The sequence below is a fragment of the Natrix helvetica genome (assembly GCF_964273705.1).
Source record: "Natrix helvetica genome assembly, chromosome: 15".
Lineage (NCBI taxonomy): Eukaryota > Metazoa > Chordata > Lepidosauria > Squamata > Natricidae > Natrix > Natrix helvetica.
Genome location: NC_138565.1, coordinates 12,320,993 through 12,336,781, shown reverse-complemented (window position 1 = coordinate 12,336,781; position 15,789 = coordinate 12,320,993). Strand labels below are relative to the sequence as shown.

At 45.9% G+C, this 15,789-nt stretch overlaps 2 protein-coding genes across 2 annotated transcripts in view; one reads left to right on the top strand and one right to left on the bottom strand.

Annotated features, from left to right (window-relative positions):
- The window catches only part of LOC309399349 (maestro heat-like repeat-containing protein family member 7), a gene marked incomplete at both ends in the record, with an annotated part of 32,272 nt that extends 19,324 nt beyond the window's left edge, over positions 1-12,948 (bottom strand). Inside the window, 8 exons of the mRNA XM_081967085.1 lie at positions 3,452-3,587; positions 4,267-4,346; positions 5,473-5,592; positions 6,413-6,562; positions 7,738-7,854; positions 8,949-9,056; positions 11,581-11,717; positions 12,528-12,948. Of these exons, the coding sequence (XP_081823211.1) occupies positions 3,452-3,587; positions 4,267-4,346; positions 5,473-5,592; positions 6,413-6,562; positions 7,738-7,854; positions 8,949-9,056; positions 11,581-11,717; positions 12,528-12,948 (1,269 nt within the window). The remainder of the gene's footprint in view (positions 1-3,451; positions 3,588-4,266; positions 4,347-5,472; positions 5,593-6,412; positions 6,563-7,737; positions 7,855-8,948; positions 9,057-11,580; positions 11,718-12,527) is intronic.
- The window catches only part of LOC309399377 (maestro heat-like repeat family member 5), a gene marked incomplete at both ends in the record, with an annotated part of 248,495 nt that overhangs the window by 57,151 nt on the left and 175,555 nt on the right, over positions 1-15,789 (top strand).

The following is a 15,789-nucleotide window of genomic DNA, read 5'->3' as shown; positions in this document are numbered from 1 at the left end:
GAATATAAAGAAGATAATAAGAAGGATTATAAAGAGGGTTGTAACCACAGGAGGAAAAGCAGTTACACTGCCACTTAGAGGCTGGAGGGTGGATACATTGTTTTTCTTCTTTCTCTTTGATCACTTGAGATTCAAGGTTCTTCCAGTTTGTTTGGACATCCATTAAATGGACAACCATTTAAATATGAGCCAGCAGTGTGCAGCAGCTGCCAAAAAAGCCAACACAGTTCTAGGCTGCATCAACAGAGGGATAGAATCAAGATCACACCAAGTGTTAATACCACTTTATAATGCCTTGGTAAGGCCACACTTGGAATACTGCATTCAATTTTGGTCGCCACGGTGTAGAAAAGATGTGGAGACTCTAGAAAGAGTGCAGAGAAGAGCAACAAAGATGATTAGGGGACTGGAGACTAAAACATATGAAGAACGGTTGCAGGAACTGGGTATGTCTAGCTTAAGAGAAAGAAGGACTAGGGGAGACATGATAACAGTGTTCTCAGAGGTTGCCCCAAAGAAGAGGGAGTCAAACTATTCTCCAAGCAGGGACGTGCGGTCAGGGGAGGCAGGGGAGGCAGAGCCTCACCGCTCATCATGAAATAATATATAATATATAATAATAATATATATTTCCTCCCATCCCTTTCACATGGCTCCCGCTAAGCTCCGGTAAGGAGAAGAACCTTTGGGGAGTGAAGAGGAAGAAGAGGGAGGAGGAGGTGCGCGTGCGGGGCGGTGCCAGCTGGGCAACCAGCGGAGGCAGGAGGGTTCTCGGAAGCGCCAATAACCTTCCTGCCTCTGCTGTACTTTGCACGCTCCTCGCGACTGCAATAGATGTCCAGAAGTGACAGGGGCTGTTGGGCTGGAAGCCCAAACCCCATTAGCCACAAAAGCTGCTTCTGGATGGATATTGCAGTCGTGAGGAGTGCACGAAGTCCAGCAGAGGCAGGAAGGTTCTCGTCGTTCCCCAGTCACTTTCGTGGCTTCGTCATCAAGACGAAGTCCGGGAGTGCCAACAACATTTCTGCCTCCGCTGGACTTCGTCTTGATGACGTCGCCGCAGCTGCAAGTTGCGAATGGACAGAGGTAGCCAGAGTGGCGCGAGGCAGTCCGGCGGGCAAGCGACCGAGGATCAGGCTACCTCCGTCCAGCCGCGCCCAGCAGCTGTGGTGACGTCATCAAGACGAAGTGGCTTGGAGGCGAAGTGCTTTTCAGTGCTTTTCTGTGTGTCTGGCATTTAGGTAGATAGCCGGATGTCCTAAACACCAGACGCACAGGAAAGCACTGAAAAGCAGCTGCTGTTAGGGACCGTGGAGCACGAGCCGGTGGAGCGCGCTCAGGAAGGCAGGGAATGGGATCAAGTGTGCTGGAGGCTGAGGCAGCCTCACCCTCCAGCACACGTGGTCCCATTCCCTGCCTTCCTGATGACGTCACCAGCCTCACCAGCCATAAATCTCACCGCACATCACTTTCTCCAAGGCACCTGAGGGTAGAAGAAGCAATGGGTGGAAACTAATCAAGGAGAGAAGCAACTTAGAACTGAGGAGAAACTTCCTGACAGTTAGAACAATTAATCAGTGGAACAGCTTGCCTCCAGAAGTTGTGAATGCCCCAACACTGGAAGTCTTTAAGAAGATGTTGGATCGCCAATTGTCTGAAACGGTATAGGGTTTCCTGCCAAGGCAGGGGGTTGAACTAGAAGACCTCCAAGGTCCCTTCCAACTCTGCTATTGTATTGTATTGTTTGCTGAGAGTGATAGTAGGAAGAGCACAAGTTGTTTATACAGGTGCTTTTTGGGAGTTCCATCACTAGCTATTGGAGGGAAGACAACATTTTGACTTGAAAGATAATAAATGAACCTGTTTGAAGTTTATTAAAATAGCCTTGAATCCTATAGTAGCAGTGCCTTCAAAATTGGAAGACTGGCGCAGCAGGAAAAAGAAACTGTAACATTGCAAATGATTATGTTTGAAATTCAAAATCTATTAGTTGTGACAGAGAGAATTGAAAAGAGATTGGAGAATATGGAATATAAAACAGAAAAATCTGATGGAGAAACTGAGGATGTTTATCAAATGAAGAATGTGGAGGACAGAGTTCAAAAGATGGAAGAAAAAAATGAGCAAAGAGATAAGAAAACTGTGGATACTGACAACAAAGTGAGCGTGGTTGGTAATGGCAAGAGTGGAATATGGAAAGGGGAGATAGATCGATTGGAACTCTACCCCAGACTTCAAAGCACAGAAGAAGAAAAGAGAGAAAAATTAACGGAGATACGAAGAGAAATCTTGACAGCAGCACCATTGATAACCAAAGATAGGCTGATGAAAAGATCAGATGCTGGGTTTCAAGCTTTTATGAGATCCGAAAGGAAAACATGTTGCGAAGAGAAGCTCATACAAGATTTATTAAGAAAGTAACTAGAATATTAATGCTACATATAATAAATATAATATAATAAATACAATGTATAATAAAAACTAAGCTTAATTTAGTTTACTAGTAGTATGTATATGTATGTATAAAATATTATGTATTTTATACATAAAATGAAGCAACAATAGCTATAGTTAAATAATGATTAATAATGATAACAATACATATAGATATATTAGTTTGATAAAATGAAATTTTATATAAACAACAAATGGAGAATATGAGAGGAGGTTTAAAAGCTTTATCTAGAATATGTTATAAAGATGTATTGGGATTGGATGATTTAATAGAATGTTATCATATAATCCTATTCTAGATTTTGAATATTATATATAAAATGACGTAAAAACAATTACAGTCAAATTAAGGTTGAGATATAATAAACGTGATATACATGAATATAGGTGAATTTAAAATATGCGATTTGATATGAAAAGCTGGTGATGACTATGGAAGAGATGCCTGGAAGAACTGTAACCAACTGACACACTTTCTACAATTTGTAATGCAAGATGGCTTTTTTATTTTTATGTTTATTTGTCTTTGTTCAAAAATAAATAAAAATTGTTTTAAAAAAATCTGAATCAGTTGCTAACCATTTGAATTCTGAGGGTTATCTGAGACTAGCTAGGAATCATAGCTTGTGCCTGCAGACCATGGTTGCTCTGCCCCACCATGGCCCTTCTTTTGTTGGGGGGCAAAGGTGGGAGGTGGGAATTGATCTTGAGAAGATCCTTCAAACAGAAGATAAAAGAGAAGTGGAGGAAGAGAGAAAAGATGGGGAGGAAAACCCCCTGGAGATGTTTAGGGCTTCAAAATAGGGAGTCCTGGGATCCAGAAACATAGAACGAGAAGGGGAAGCAGACTTTCAAGAACAAAGAGGAAGGGACTGGCCAAGGGGACCTTTGGCTCGAGGGATGGATCCAGGGCTGTTGAGGAGATCGGGAATCCTGTTCACTGCATCCTTGTTTCCAGGTGGATCCCCTATTGCTTTGCTCCATCTAGACTGCTCACCTGAGATTGAGGTGAATAGGTCTGGCTATCTGTTTTAATTTTGGACACCTTGATAGCTGGCAACGATAACACCTTCCGGATGCTTTGTTTGACCAATTTAGACCTCACTTCGGAATTCAAGGGGGGCTTCATACGGCTGATGAAAGACAAGAAAAGAGGAGGAGGAGAGTGAGGAGATTCTAGACTCAGAGGGCTAAAAGGGACCTTGGAGATCTTCTACTCCAACCCTTGCTTGATAGTCCTTAAGCCAACCCAGTCATATGGTTGTTCTCTCTTTTCTTGAAAACCTCGAGTGATGGAGAGAACACAACTTCTGGAGGCAATCCCTTCCACTGATTGATTGTTCTCAGTGTAAGGAAATGTCTCCTGGATATCTCTCTCTCTCTCTCACACACACACACACACACACACACCCTCCCTCCCTCTCTCCCTCTCTCTCTCTCTCTCTCCATCCATCTCTCCATTCATTTATCCATCCATCCCACCACAGCCCTGATGTGTCCCTCAATGAAATGGAGTTTGAACTCCTACTCTCCTGGATCTATCTATCTATCTATCTATCTATCTATCTATCTATCTATCTATCTATCTATCTATCTATCTATCTATTATCCCTCCCTCCCTCCCTCCCTCTCTCTCTTTCTTCATCCATCTATCCATCCATACCACCCCAGTCCTGATGTGTACCTCAATGAAATGGGGTTTGACCCCCCCTGCTCTAGAGCACGTTGACTTGCCACGGAAATCCCATCACTTGGTCCAACTCCAAGCTCCTCCCCAGCTGGTGGGAAGATGAGGGTGGGGCAGGTACGTACCTTATGCAGGTAATGGTGACGATGGCTTGATGGAGAACTATGACGGACAGGGTTCTTTCGGGCTCATCTTCAATGACTTCCTGAAAGGAAAAGGAAAGAAAGAAAGCTCCTGAGATGTGGCCACCATCCAGCTGGCACTACTCCCATCCCTACGCCTTTCCTGGTTGACAGGGGAAGTCCTCAACTTACAACTGCTCACTTAGCCACCATTTAAAGTTATGAAGGATCTCTCCAGGATCCCTCTTAGAACCAAGGGTAAATTTCCTGCCAGAACAATTAACCAGTGGAACAACTTTCCTCCAGAAGCTGTGAATGCTCCAACATTGGAAGTGTTAAAGAAGAGATTGGATAACCATTTGTCTGAAGTGGTGTAGGGTTTCCTGGCTGGACTAGAAGACCTCCAAGGCACCTTCCAACTTGGTTCTTCTAATTCTGATACTCAAGGACTACTTAGAAGCACAGTAAATACTTATGACCCAGATTTGAAGTTCTGAGAGGCTCTTCTTCCTCAGCGATCAGAGGATCATATTTTGGTCTCTTGGCAACCAGCCAGCATTGATGGCAGTTTGCAATGTCCCCTGACCATGGTTTAAGTCAGGGATGGGTAACTAGGGTCTCACTACGACCTGTGAACTTTAACTCCCAGAATCCCTGAAGGCTGGAGAATTCTGGGAGTTGAATCCACCGTTCTTAAAGTTATACAATTCTGCCCTCTTCCATTCTGGAAATTGGCTGTGTCGTTTCTTCTAGAAAGTCTCAATGCCTTTTTTTTTCTTCTTTCTTCCCCGAATTTCCCATTTCTATTGGTCATTCTACTTTATATATTAAATATCTATCTATCTATCTCTCTCTATCCATCCATATCTATATATCTCATTTATCTATCTATTATCTATCCATCCATCCATCCACTCAGCCATCCACCTACCTACCTACCTACCTAACTTGATTTAAAAATAAACACTAATAATAAAAACAATGGGGAAGCCAGATTCATGAAACAACCGTGCGACTAATTTAATGGCAGTGATTCGGCTAACAACTGTGGAAAGAGAAGTCGTACAATGGGGCAGAATTCACTTAACAGCCGTCCCACTTAGCAACAGAATAATTTGGGGCCCAATTGATTGGAATTCAATTCGGTTCAAATTCTCTTTCAAACCTAAAGGCGCCCAGGAGCACCTGCCCCTCCCCCTCCCCACTTACAATGATCTTGAGGACCAATTCCTGTTTCTGGGGTAGATGGAGGTCTTGCCTCCTGCTGAGGGCAGCCGCTTTGGTGACCATGATGATGGACCTCATGAAGGCTTTCTTCAGGCCTTCGTCCTGGGAAACCCAAGTGGGAAGAGGGTGGGGTGAGAAGACAGCAGGAGGAAGAGGGTGCATCTATTTATTTCAACAATTACGTAGCCGACCGTCTTTTCTTGAACTCTGGGGGGCTCCCAATCAAAATATCCCCTGGACATTCTGGGTGCTAGTCCTGCCTTAGGCATGAGAGCCAGCCGAGAGACTTTGGGCCAATCACCAGGAGATGGAGAGTTCTAGTCCCACTATAGCCATGAAAGCCAACTGTCTGAGTCAATCACCAGGAGACTGTGAGTTCTAGTCCCTCCTTTAGCACGAGAGCCAGCTGGGTGAGTCCACATCTGGCCCAGTTCTTCTCTCTCAATCCAAGAAACGTCACAGGGTTGTTGTGGTTGTGTGAAAAGGAAGAAAGAGGATAATGCGCTGCCTTGAGTGTAATGAATGTGGCATGACCACAGATAAAGAAACCACTAGCATTTCATCCTCTCCAGGGCAATTGGAACAGGAAGCAGATCGGAATGGGAGGCATAACTGGGGGCTGGAGGTCGCCTGTTGAGCCCAGATTCTCCCCAGCAACCTCTAAGAACTGCAGTCAGGTTGTCCTGGTTCACTAAAAGGGGCGATTTGTAGCTCAGGGTTGAACTGCGGAGCCCTTGGTGCTCCCTGAACTTTGTTTTGTTTTTTTACAGACGTTTCTTATATTTTTTCACCATCAATTGAAATCCAGATAAGCAGGGATTAACCCCAGACAAACAAGGCAGAAGTAAACAATAGATCAAGGAACTAGGAGGAGGAAAACAACAGTCCTGCCAGCACTGACAGAGGGTGGAAACCAGCCTACCTTGTTCATGGTGGCGTACTGGACGAGAATTTCGGACACGATGGTTTCGATGAAAACACCCAGGTCTTCAGCGGAGGCTCCCAGGGCTGCTTGTCCATAGCAGAGCATTAATGTTGTTCTAATCTGTCTGTCAGACAGATATTGTGAATCCTGCCAGGACAAAGACGAGGGTGTCAAACTCTTTTCCAGAGCACCAGAAGACAAGACAAGAAGCCATGGATGGAAACTGATGGAGATTCTTAGTCATCCAGGTCATGGTTGTCCCAAAGGGGCTTTTTCCAAAGGCAACTGGACTTGTTTTTTCCTTGAAGAGGTTTCGCTTCTCATCCAAGAAGCTTCTTCAGTTCTGCCTGAAGCTTCTTCACTTCTGACTTCGGTCAAAACAGAAGAAGCTTCCTGCATGAGAAGCGAAATGTCTTCAAGGTCAAACAAAGTCCAAGCCCTTTGAAAAAGCACCTTTGGGTCTACTTGAGATGTTTGTTGGGCAACTCATGATCTTCTCTAGCCTTATAAAATACTCCTCCAGGAGATGGAGGTGGACAATTTCCAGTCCCACCTACAATCTCAGTGCTGGTGTCAGGTCTTTGAGATGTATGACCAGTCTGAAGAGAGCAGATGGCCTGGAGCATCCGTCCTTCTAAACACCTTGGACTTTCCTTCCCAGAATCCCCCAACCTTCTTCTCTACTGAGTTTTGGACCTTGGAACCCCATCCCTGGTCTTACCTCAATGGATCCTTCCAAGAGAGAAGGTCTCTTGGGCTCTGTGGTATTACCGACCTCCCCGAGGACCAGGAGAATTTCTGGCAGATGATGGAATGCAGCGAGGCGGATTGTCTCCGAGATTCCCTAGGCAAAGCGATGCTTGTGAATTACGACATTTGCACATTTTCTTTTTTTTATCTTCCTATTCCTCTTCCTCCTCCTCCTCCTCCTCCTATTTGCAAACCCCAGGCCCTTCTAGCACTGATGAAATTACCTAACTGGGTAATAAAATGTCTGTAAGAATGCAACCAAGCACAGAGAGCACCAAGGACTCCACAGTCTTCTTCCTCCTCTTCCTCCTCTTCCTCCTCTTCCTCCTCCTCCAAAACCCCCACAGTTCTCCTCCTCCTCCCCTCCTTCCTCTTCTCCTCCCCTCCTCCTCCTCCCTCCTCCCACTCCTCCCTTCACCTCCCCTCTGCAAAACCTGTTCCCTTCTAGAACTGATGAAATGACCTAGTTGTGTCGCAAATGGTCTGCATTTCTTGCAACCATGCTCAGAGAGCACCAAGGACCCCACAAAGTTGGAGGCCTCAGCCCCCGCAGGCAGCCCACTCCCACTCACCTCTCTGTCCGTCTCGTCTGCAAATGAGAATGACAGAAGCTTTTTGAGGTGGTCTTTTACAAGATCTTTCTGTCTGGTATTCCTCAACTTTAAGCCATAGTATTTATATAGGTTTATCTGAAGATTGGAAAAAGAGTGCGTGAGTCTGAGGGAACTCCACCCATCATCCAGGAAAAGGAAGCATAGGACAAAGGGTGATCAGAAAAGGACCAAGTGTGGTCAAGCACAGGGCCATTTCCAACTAAGCATGGCTTACTCGCCATGGCCAACTCAGCAGGGAACAAGAGTTACACTAATATCAGTGTTCCAATATCTCAGGGGTGGCCCCAAAGAAGAGGGGGTCAACCTGTTCTCCAAGGGACCAGAAGTCAGCACGAGAAGCAACAGATGGAAACTTATCAAGGAGACAACCAACCTACTAAAAACTTTTTGGTAGAAGATCTTAGTAGAAGACCTCCAAGGTCCCTTCCAACTCTCTTATTATGTTATTCTGTTAGTAATCAAGGAGAGAACCAACCTAGAACTAAGGAGGAACTTCCTAACAATGAAGACAATTAACCACTGGAACAGTTTGCCTCTAGAGGTTGTGGGTGCTTCATCACTAGAGATTTTTAAGAAGAGATTGGACAACCATTTGCCTTAAAGGGTATAGGGTTTCCTTCTTGAGCAGGGGATTGGACCAGAAGACCTCTAAGTTCCCTTCCAAATCTCTTATGTTATTCTGTGACTAAGCAAGGAGTGAGCCAACCTAGAAGTAAGTAGAAACTTCCTAACAGTGAGAACAATTAACCAGTAGAACAGTTTGTCTCCAGAGGTTGTGGGTGCTGCATCACTTGAGGCTTTTAAGATGAATTGGACAATCATTTGCCTGAAATGGTAAAGGGTTTTCTGCTTGAGCAGGGGGTTGGACTAGAAGATCTCCAAGGCCCCCTTCCAAGTCTGCAATTCTAATGTTCATTTGTCTGTATAATATCGAAGAAATGTGGAACATAAGCATCAAAGAAAGGATGCCAAAGGAGAGACAAAATGAAATGAAAAAATGTTTAAATGATTTTTAACATTATTGGAAAGAATGAAATTGTTAAATTAACCCCTGTCAAGTCGGCTGTGATTCGTGGGTAGTGGGGAGTTGGCCACGGCAAGTTGTCCTCTTCTGACCTTGTGTGTAAGACAACTGCCACCCTAAAAGGGGGAAAGCTCAGCATATTTACCTTGTCTTTAGGCAACAAGTGGGAAGAGCTTTGTGGCATTGAAGGCTTCTGGCTGATGGGCTGCAGTCCACTGATTTTCCCCCTGGGCACTTTGTGGTCTGCAGGAATCTGCTTGGACAACAACAAAACAGAAGCTGTGAGGACGTGAAGGAGCAGAGGAAGGAAGAGGTTTTTGTGTGTTTCCAAGGGAAGGGTTGGTCTCCCTTCTGCCTTAGGATTCATTGGATCATTGACTCGACTTTTCTAGCTGGAACAGGCACAAAGCATCTAAGAAGGACCATCCGGATTTTATCAGCTGGAGCCAAGAGAGCTTTTGAGAGGAATGGAAGGGAAAGCTCTGCCACAAATGGTGAGATGAAGAGCCTGGATTTTCTTCCTCTGTCTGGTCTACAGAGGTTGGTAGTCCTTGATTTATCACCATTTATTGTTGGGGCCTCTCCGCCACAGTAGTCAAATCAGAGGAGGAGGAGGAGGAGGAGGAGGAGGAGGAGGAGGAGGAGGAGGAGGAGGAGGAGGAGGAGGAGGAGGAGGAGGTGGAGGTGTGGGAGTCAGTGTCAGCATTGAGGCAACCTAGGAGCTCCGAGGGGGAAGAGAGAATGGAGCTGGCAGAGAGAGAGAGAGTGACAGGGGTGGAGCCTGGGCTGTCCATCAGACCTCAGATGGAGACTTAACCGCTCCCAGATCTGGAGGTGGCTGATGAGGAAGAGGAGGAACAACTGGGCCCAGTGCCTGATGCGTGGAAGCCCAGAAGGCAAAGGAAAGGAGAGCAGTGGAAATCTATGGGCCGGTCCTTGGGACGGAAGAGCCACCGCTGCTAGCAAAGCCCCACCCTCGCTCTGGTGGATAAAGGGGGGGGGGGAGAGATGAAAGGTTTTCAAACTGGAGGAGGAGAAGAGGAGGAAGGGGAGGAGGAAGGATGGAAGGGGAGAAAAGAAAAGGGAGGTGGATGATGATGAGGACTATGTGGTCCTTGATGCTCTCTGAGCTTAGTTGTTTTCTTGCAGATGGTTCATGGCCCAACTAGGGAACATCATCAGCGCTAGGAGGGAGTGAAGTTTCTCTCTGTTTATACACAGGAGCTTGTCCCGAATAAGCAGGGAGCAAACATCAAACTTACCAGCACTGATGATGTACAGAAGTTGGGTCATGAAATGTGTGCAACTAAAGAACCCAGTTCAGGGAGCACCAAGGGCCCCATCGTCTTCTTCCTAGCGTATTCCCACAGGTACAATGTCCGCTTTATGGGTCATTGAGGGCCACTTTGCACCATCACCTGTGTCGCCTGGGAGAAGGCCTGCAGCTTCCATATCTTTGTTGATGGCCTCCTGCCATCCCTGTTTTGGATGCCCACACGGTCACCAGTCCTTGTCTTCCAGTTGGTAGGCAGCCTTGGCCACGGTGGAAGGTGCTGCTCTCGGGACGTGTCCTTATCAGCAGAGTCGGCCTTCTCTCATCTTCTCTGTAAAATGTGGTCGAATGGTATCATGTGTGATGAGGTCAGGAAGGGAGGTGCCCGATATGCAAGGGAGTCTTCGCATTTCCATGGCATGGAGAAAGCTTTTGCTCCCTCCTGTTGCTGCCCAGCATTCAGGGCCATACAGTGCAACAGGAGGATGGTTCTCTGGTAGGTCTTAGATTCAAGATGGGTTGGCATCCGTCTGTCACGTAACACATCAGTGAGTTCTCACCAACGCATCCAGGCGGCATTCACCCTTGCTTGCGCCTTGCCATTAAAGTTCCCTTTTGTTGTGGCCCACCAGTGGAGCTGGCAGCAGAGTCGGACAGTGAGGAGGTTGGGGAGGAACATGGGCCAGTCCTGGGACTGAGGGAAACTCACAGAAGCATCAGAGGCAGAGAGGGAGCTAGACAGCAGTGAGGCAGAGGAACAGCTGGAGCCTGTTCCCAGTGTGTGCATGCGCAGAGGTGCCAGAAGACAAGAACTACTAAGAAAGCAGTGTCGACTTCTGGGTAAAGAGACATCTTGGAGGTGATTGGCCCCTCCCAGAGGAAACAAAAGAGGAGGGAAGGGGGAGGGGGCTTTTGCAGGAAACAATTCAGCCAGTCGGTCGTTTCAAGAGTGGAAAGTTCTGTTTGTGACTATAAGAGTCTCTGAGCCAAGTGTTGCGTTGCCCTGTGTTTGGAAACTGATTATCTGGCAGTTCTCCGAGGGAGATAAGGTTCATGTAGATAAATATTCCTCTGAAAGTCTGTTTGCCAAGCCTGGCTGACTCTGAATGAAAGGAATTCACAGTCGTGTCAGTAAAAGAGGTTTCGCCGGGACCAAGACTGTGCTTCATGCTTTTTAAGAAAGCCTGTGTCAGAAGACCTTTGCCTTGGAGGTGGGATCCCAGATACCCAAAAATCTCCACCTTCTTTGGATTTTCTCCATGCATTGGAAGCGTTCCAGGGCTGGTGACAGACTCTAAGGACCCCGTTATCCTGATGTTGAGACGGGGTCCGAAATGGTTGAGGTGATCATTCCATGGTCCTTCCATGCTCCTCCCACCAAGGGCCCCATCGTTCAACTGCTTCTCCAGAACCACCTTTGTCTACTTTGGGGGTCAATTATCTCCACCGGGGCAGCCCTGGCTTCTGCAACCTCTGCACAAAGGACACAAACGCAGCTGCTTACCGGGAGAGGACGAAGATGTTCCAAGATAGTCTCCAACATTACCCTCTCCTCCATTGAGTCCAATATTTCTTTGATGGGTCTGACTTTGAGAGACTTCTTGCTCTCCCACAAATAGCGAAATTGTTCATCGGAGAGTTCTGGGAAGGAGAGACAGGATGAGATTGAGAGGCAATTGGGAGGGAGGAGCCTTCTCGAAGGGAAGAGGGGAAAGGGGTGTAGGGGTGTAGGGGAGGGCCAGGCTGAGCCTGAGGGAGGGGTCAAACGTGTCACAAGCCTCGAGTCCCTCATCTTCATATCCTTAGATAACCCTCAGGAGGAGGAGGAGGCCAATCAAGATATAAAACAGCATATAAAATTAGCCATGAAATATGAAGATTAATTTGGGATGACAATTTTTGCCTTAAAAGATAAGATTAAAACAGAGCTAAGAGCCAAGAGCTAAGAGGGTCTCCTCCATAACTCCCCTGCCTGATGAAGGACGGTGGCAGGATTTGGGTTTCGCAAGTCTAGAGAAAAGAAGGGCAGTATGTGTGTGTTTGTGTGTATGTGACATGAGAGTTGTCTTCCAGTATTTGAGGGGCTGCCACAAAGAGGAGGGGGTCCACATATTTTCCAAAGCACCCCAAGGCAGGACAAGACACAATGGTTGGAAACTAATCAAAGAGAGAAGCAACCTGGAACTTCCTAACAGTGAGGACAATCAACCAGTGGAACAGCTTGCCACCAGAAGTTGTGGGTGCTCTTATCATTGGAGGCTTTTGAGAAGAGACTGGACAATCACTTGTCTGATATGGTATAGGGACTCTTGCTTCAGCAGTAGGTTGGACTAGAAGACCTTCAAGGTCCCTTCCGGCTCTGTTCTGATTGATTGATTGATAGGGTGGGATGGGCTGATGTGATAGGAGAAGGCTGGTTCCAGAGGTAGCCCAGACCTGTAGCGTAGTTACCTGGATATAAAGATAGGATGGCATCTGGGGAGCATATTATCCCCTGGTCAAGGCTGCTCCTCTGAGCCTTTTCACTCTCGGGCCCCCTTGGCAGGGGAGGGAGCTCCTTCTGGCCGTGCTTGACCTCCAGCTGAGAAATCCTTGGAGGGATCTTGACAGTTCCTCTCTGGACCAGATTGGGCAGCCCCAGCGCTGGAAGCTGAACCTTCCTCCTTGCCTCCATTGGAGCTGGAGAAGACTTTACCAGCAGAGGCAGGACTTCCATGGCTCGCTGAGCGGTTGAGGAAGTGAACCGGTGGGAGCCCGAGAATTGGCCTTCCCGGTTGTCCCACCGCTGCTGGTCATTATTATTATTGATTTGAAGTTGTGCCTCTTGGCTGCCCCTCTTCAGGAAGGGGAACTTTTTCCGCATGTGAGACATCCTGAAAAGTGATCGCTAGACCTGGATGCAGATCAACAAGGGAGAAGGTTTGTAACTCCAGGTTGAAAAGAGGGGTCCCTGGTCATCCTCTCTGTCTGACTGGCTGTCTGTCTATCACCTATCATCTATCTATCATCGTCTATCATCTATCATCTATCATCTATCATCTATCATCTATCATCTATCATCTATCATCTATCATCTATCATCTATCATCTATCTATCTATCTATCTATCTATCTATCTATCTATCTATCTATTTATCATCTGTCATCTATCTATCTGTCTGTCTGTCTGTCTGTCTGTTTGTCTATCTATCTTATATCTACATCTGTCTGTCTGTCCATCTATCTATCTATCTATCTATCTATCTATCTATCTATCTATCTATCTATCATCTATCTATCTATGTCTATCTATATCTATCTATCTATCTATCTATCTATCTATCTATCTATCTATTTATTTATCTATCTATCTATCTATCTATCTATCTATCTATCTATCTATCTATCTATCTATCTATCTATCTATCTATCTATCTATCTATCTCTATCTCCTATCTATCTATTTATCCCGTGTTCTTCCTGGGTCAACTCAGGAAGCTCAGACTGCCCAAGGAGCTGCTTATTCTACAGAGAAATTCTTCTCCTTTGTACCTCTACAACTGTCTGGTTTGGCACCACAACCAAACCAAAACTCCGCTAGAGAGAGAAGACGGAGAGGAAGTAACAGGCAGCAGAGAGAAAGCAGAGCTGCTTAACTCAAGGCTCCACCATTCTCCTCTCCTCCCTTTGGCCTTTCTCGGTCTGCCTTCAGGGGCCATGATATCACAGCTCATTATGCCCTCATAGGGGTTACCTGAGGCCATGACCCCAGGGGCCTCCCACTCCCCCAGATAATGGGGGTGGGATATGGAGGGTCCCCTTGATCAGCCCTTCCATAACATTGGCCATATCATATCTCCTACGGAGTGACCCAATGGGAGGGAGGGAGGGAGGGAGGGAGGCTCTCCACCTGCTGGATGTCCAAAGACCCCAACCGAGATTATGGCTGATCCGCTTTATTCTTACATGATACATGTTATATGATACATGATATATGATGCATGATACATGATACATTACAATACACGATACAGGATACATGACATACATAATACAGGATTCATGATCTATGACATTACGTGACGTTATATGATATTACATAGTCCTTGGCTTACAACAGTTTGTTTCGTGACAGTTCAAATCTACAACGGCACTGAACAAAGTGACTTATGTCTATTTTTCACACTTATGACCGTTGCGGCATCTCCACGGTCATATGATCAAAATTTGGATGTTTGGCAACTGACTCACAGTTATGACGGTTACGCTGTCCCAGGAGGGACGTGATCCCATTTTGTGACCTTCTCACCAGCAAAGTCGATGGGGAAGCCGGATTCATTTCACAACCATGTGACTAACTTACAGAATAGAACAGAACAAAGAGCTGGAAGGGACCTGGGAGGTCTTCTAGCCCAGCCCCTGCTCAAAAGGAGAAGCTACACTATTTCAGATCAGGGGCTTTCTAGTTTCTTCTTGAAAGCCTCCAGTGATGTGGGGCTCCCACGATTCCTGAAGGCAGCTATTCCAGGGGTTAATTCTCCTCACTGCCCGGAAGGTTCTACTTAATTCCACTCTAGGGATTCACTTAACAAAGGTGGCAAGAAAGGTCGTAAAATGGCCCAACACTCACTTAACGACCATCTCTCTTAGCAACAAAAGTTTTGGGCCTGACTGTGGTCGCAGGTCAAAGATTCCCTGCATTTTAGTTTCCTTGCAGAGGGTCCAGAATCTCTTCCTTTGTGAGATGGACAAGTGGTTAACTTAGATGAAGAAATAAATAAAATTTGTTGTGAAGTTTTTTGTGATTCAATGCAGCTCCTGGTTCCAGAGCTGAGTTTGCTTCAGTGGCTTTAGACACCGGCAGCTTTTCCGTTTCGGAGTTTCTTGACCTCTTCAGCTTTGAACGACCTTCGTGGCTTCAGATCTCCCTGCAATCAGTTTTGCACCTAACAATTCCTTCTTTCTTGCGGGGTTACAAGGCATATCAAGGCATCTGCGGTTCCTCCAGAGATTTGAGCTGCCCTTCACTTGCTGGACGTTTTTAGTGCCACATTTACTAAATGAACTGTCGTAAGTTGAGGACTACCTTACTACCTGCTGGGCCTGGGTTTCCTTTTCATTATCCACTTTCTGCCGAGACTTTCCAAATCCTTCCAGCAGATGGTGGCAGCACCTAATCTTCTGAGTCAGGCAAGTTCTGTAAACAAAAGAAAAGAAAAATCAGAATTTGATTTTGCAATTATTTCCCAATGAATATACAGTATTCTTTGACTTTGGCTCTTAAGCTGCTCCCCATCACTGTCAATTCAAAGCAGTTTACCGCTAGTCCTCAGCTATTCATTTAATAACCGTTCAAAGTTACAACAGCACTGAAAAAAAATTGAGTTAGGACTAGTTTTCACACAGCGGCGCAGTGATTAGAATGAAGTACTGCAGGCTACTTCCACTGACTGCCGGCTGCCTGCAATTTCGTGTTTCGAATCTTACCAGGCTCAAGTTTGACTCTATCTATCTATCTATCTATCTATCTATCTATCTATCTATCTCTATCTATCTATCTATCTATCTATCTATCTATCTATCTATCTATCTATCTATCTATCTATCTATCTAAAATGAGGACCCAGATGGTTGGGACAAAAGGCTGACTCTGTAAACTGCTTAGAGAGGTTCCATAAAGCACTGTAAAGTGGTGTGTATGTCTAAGGACTATTGTTAAGTTCAGTCTGTGTAT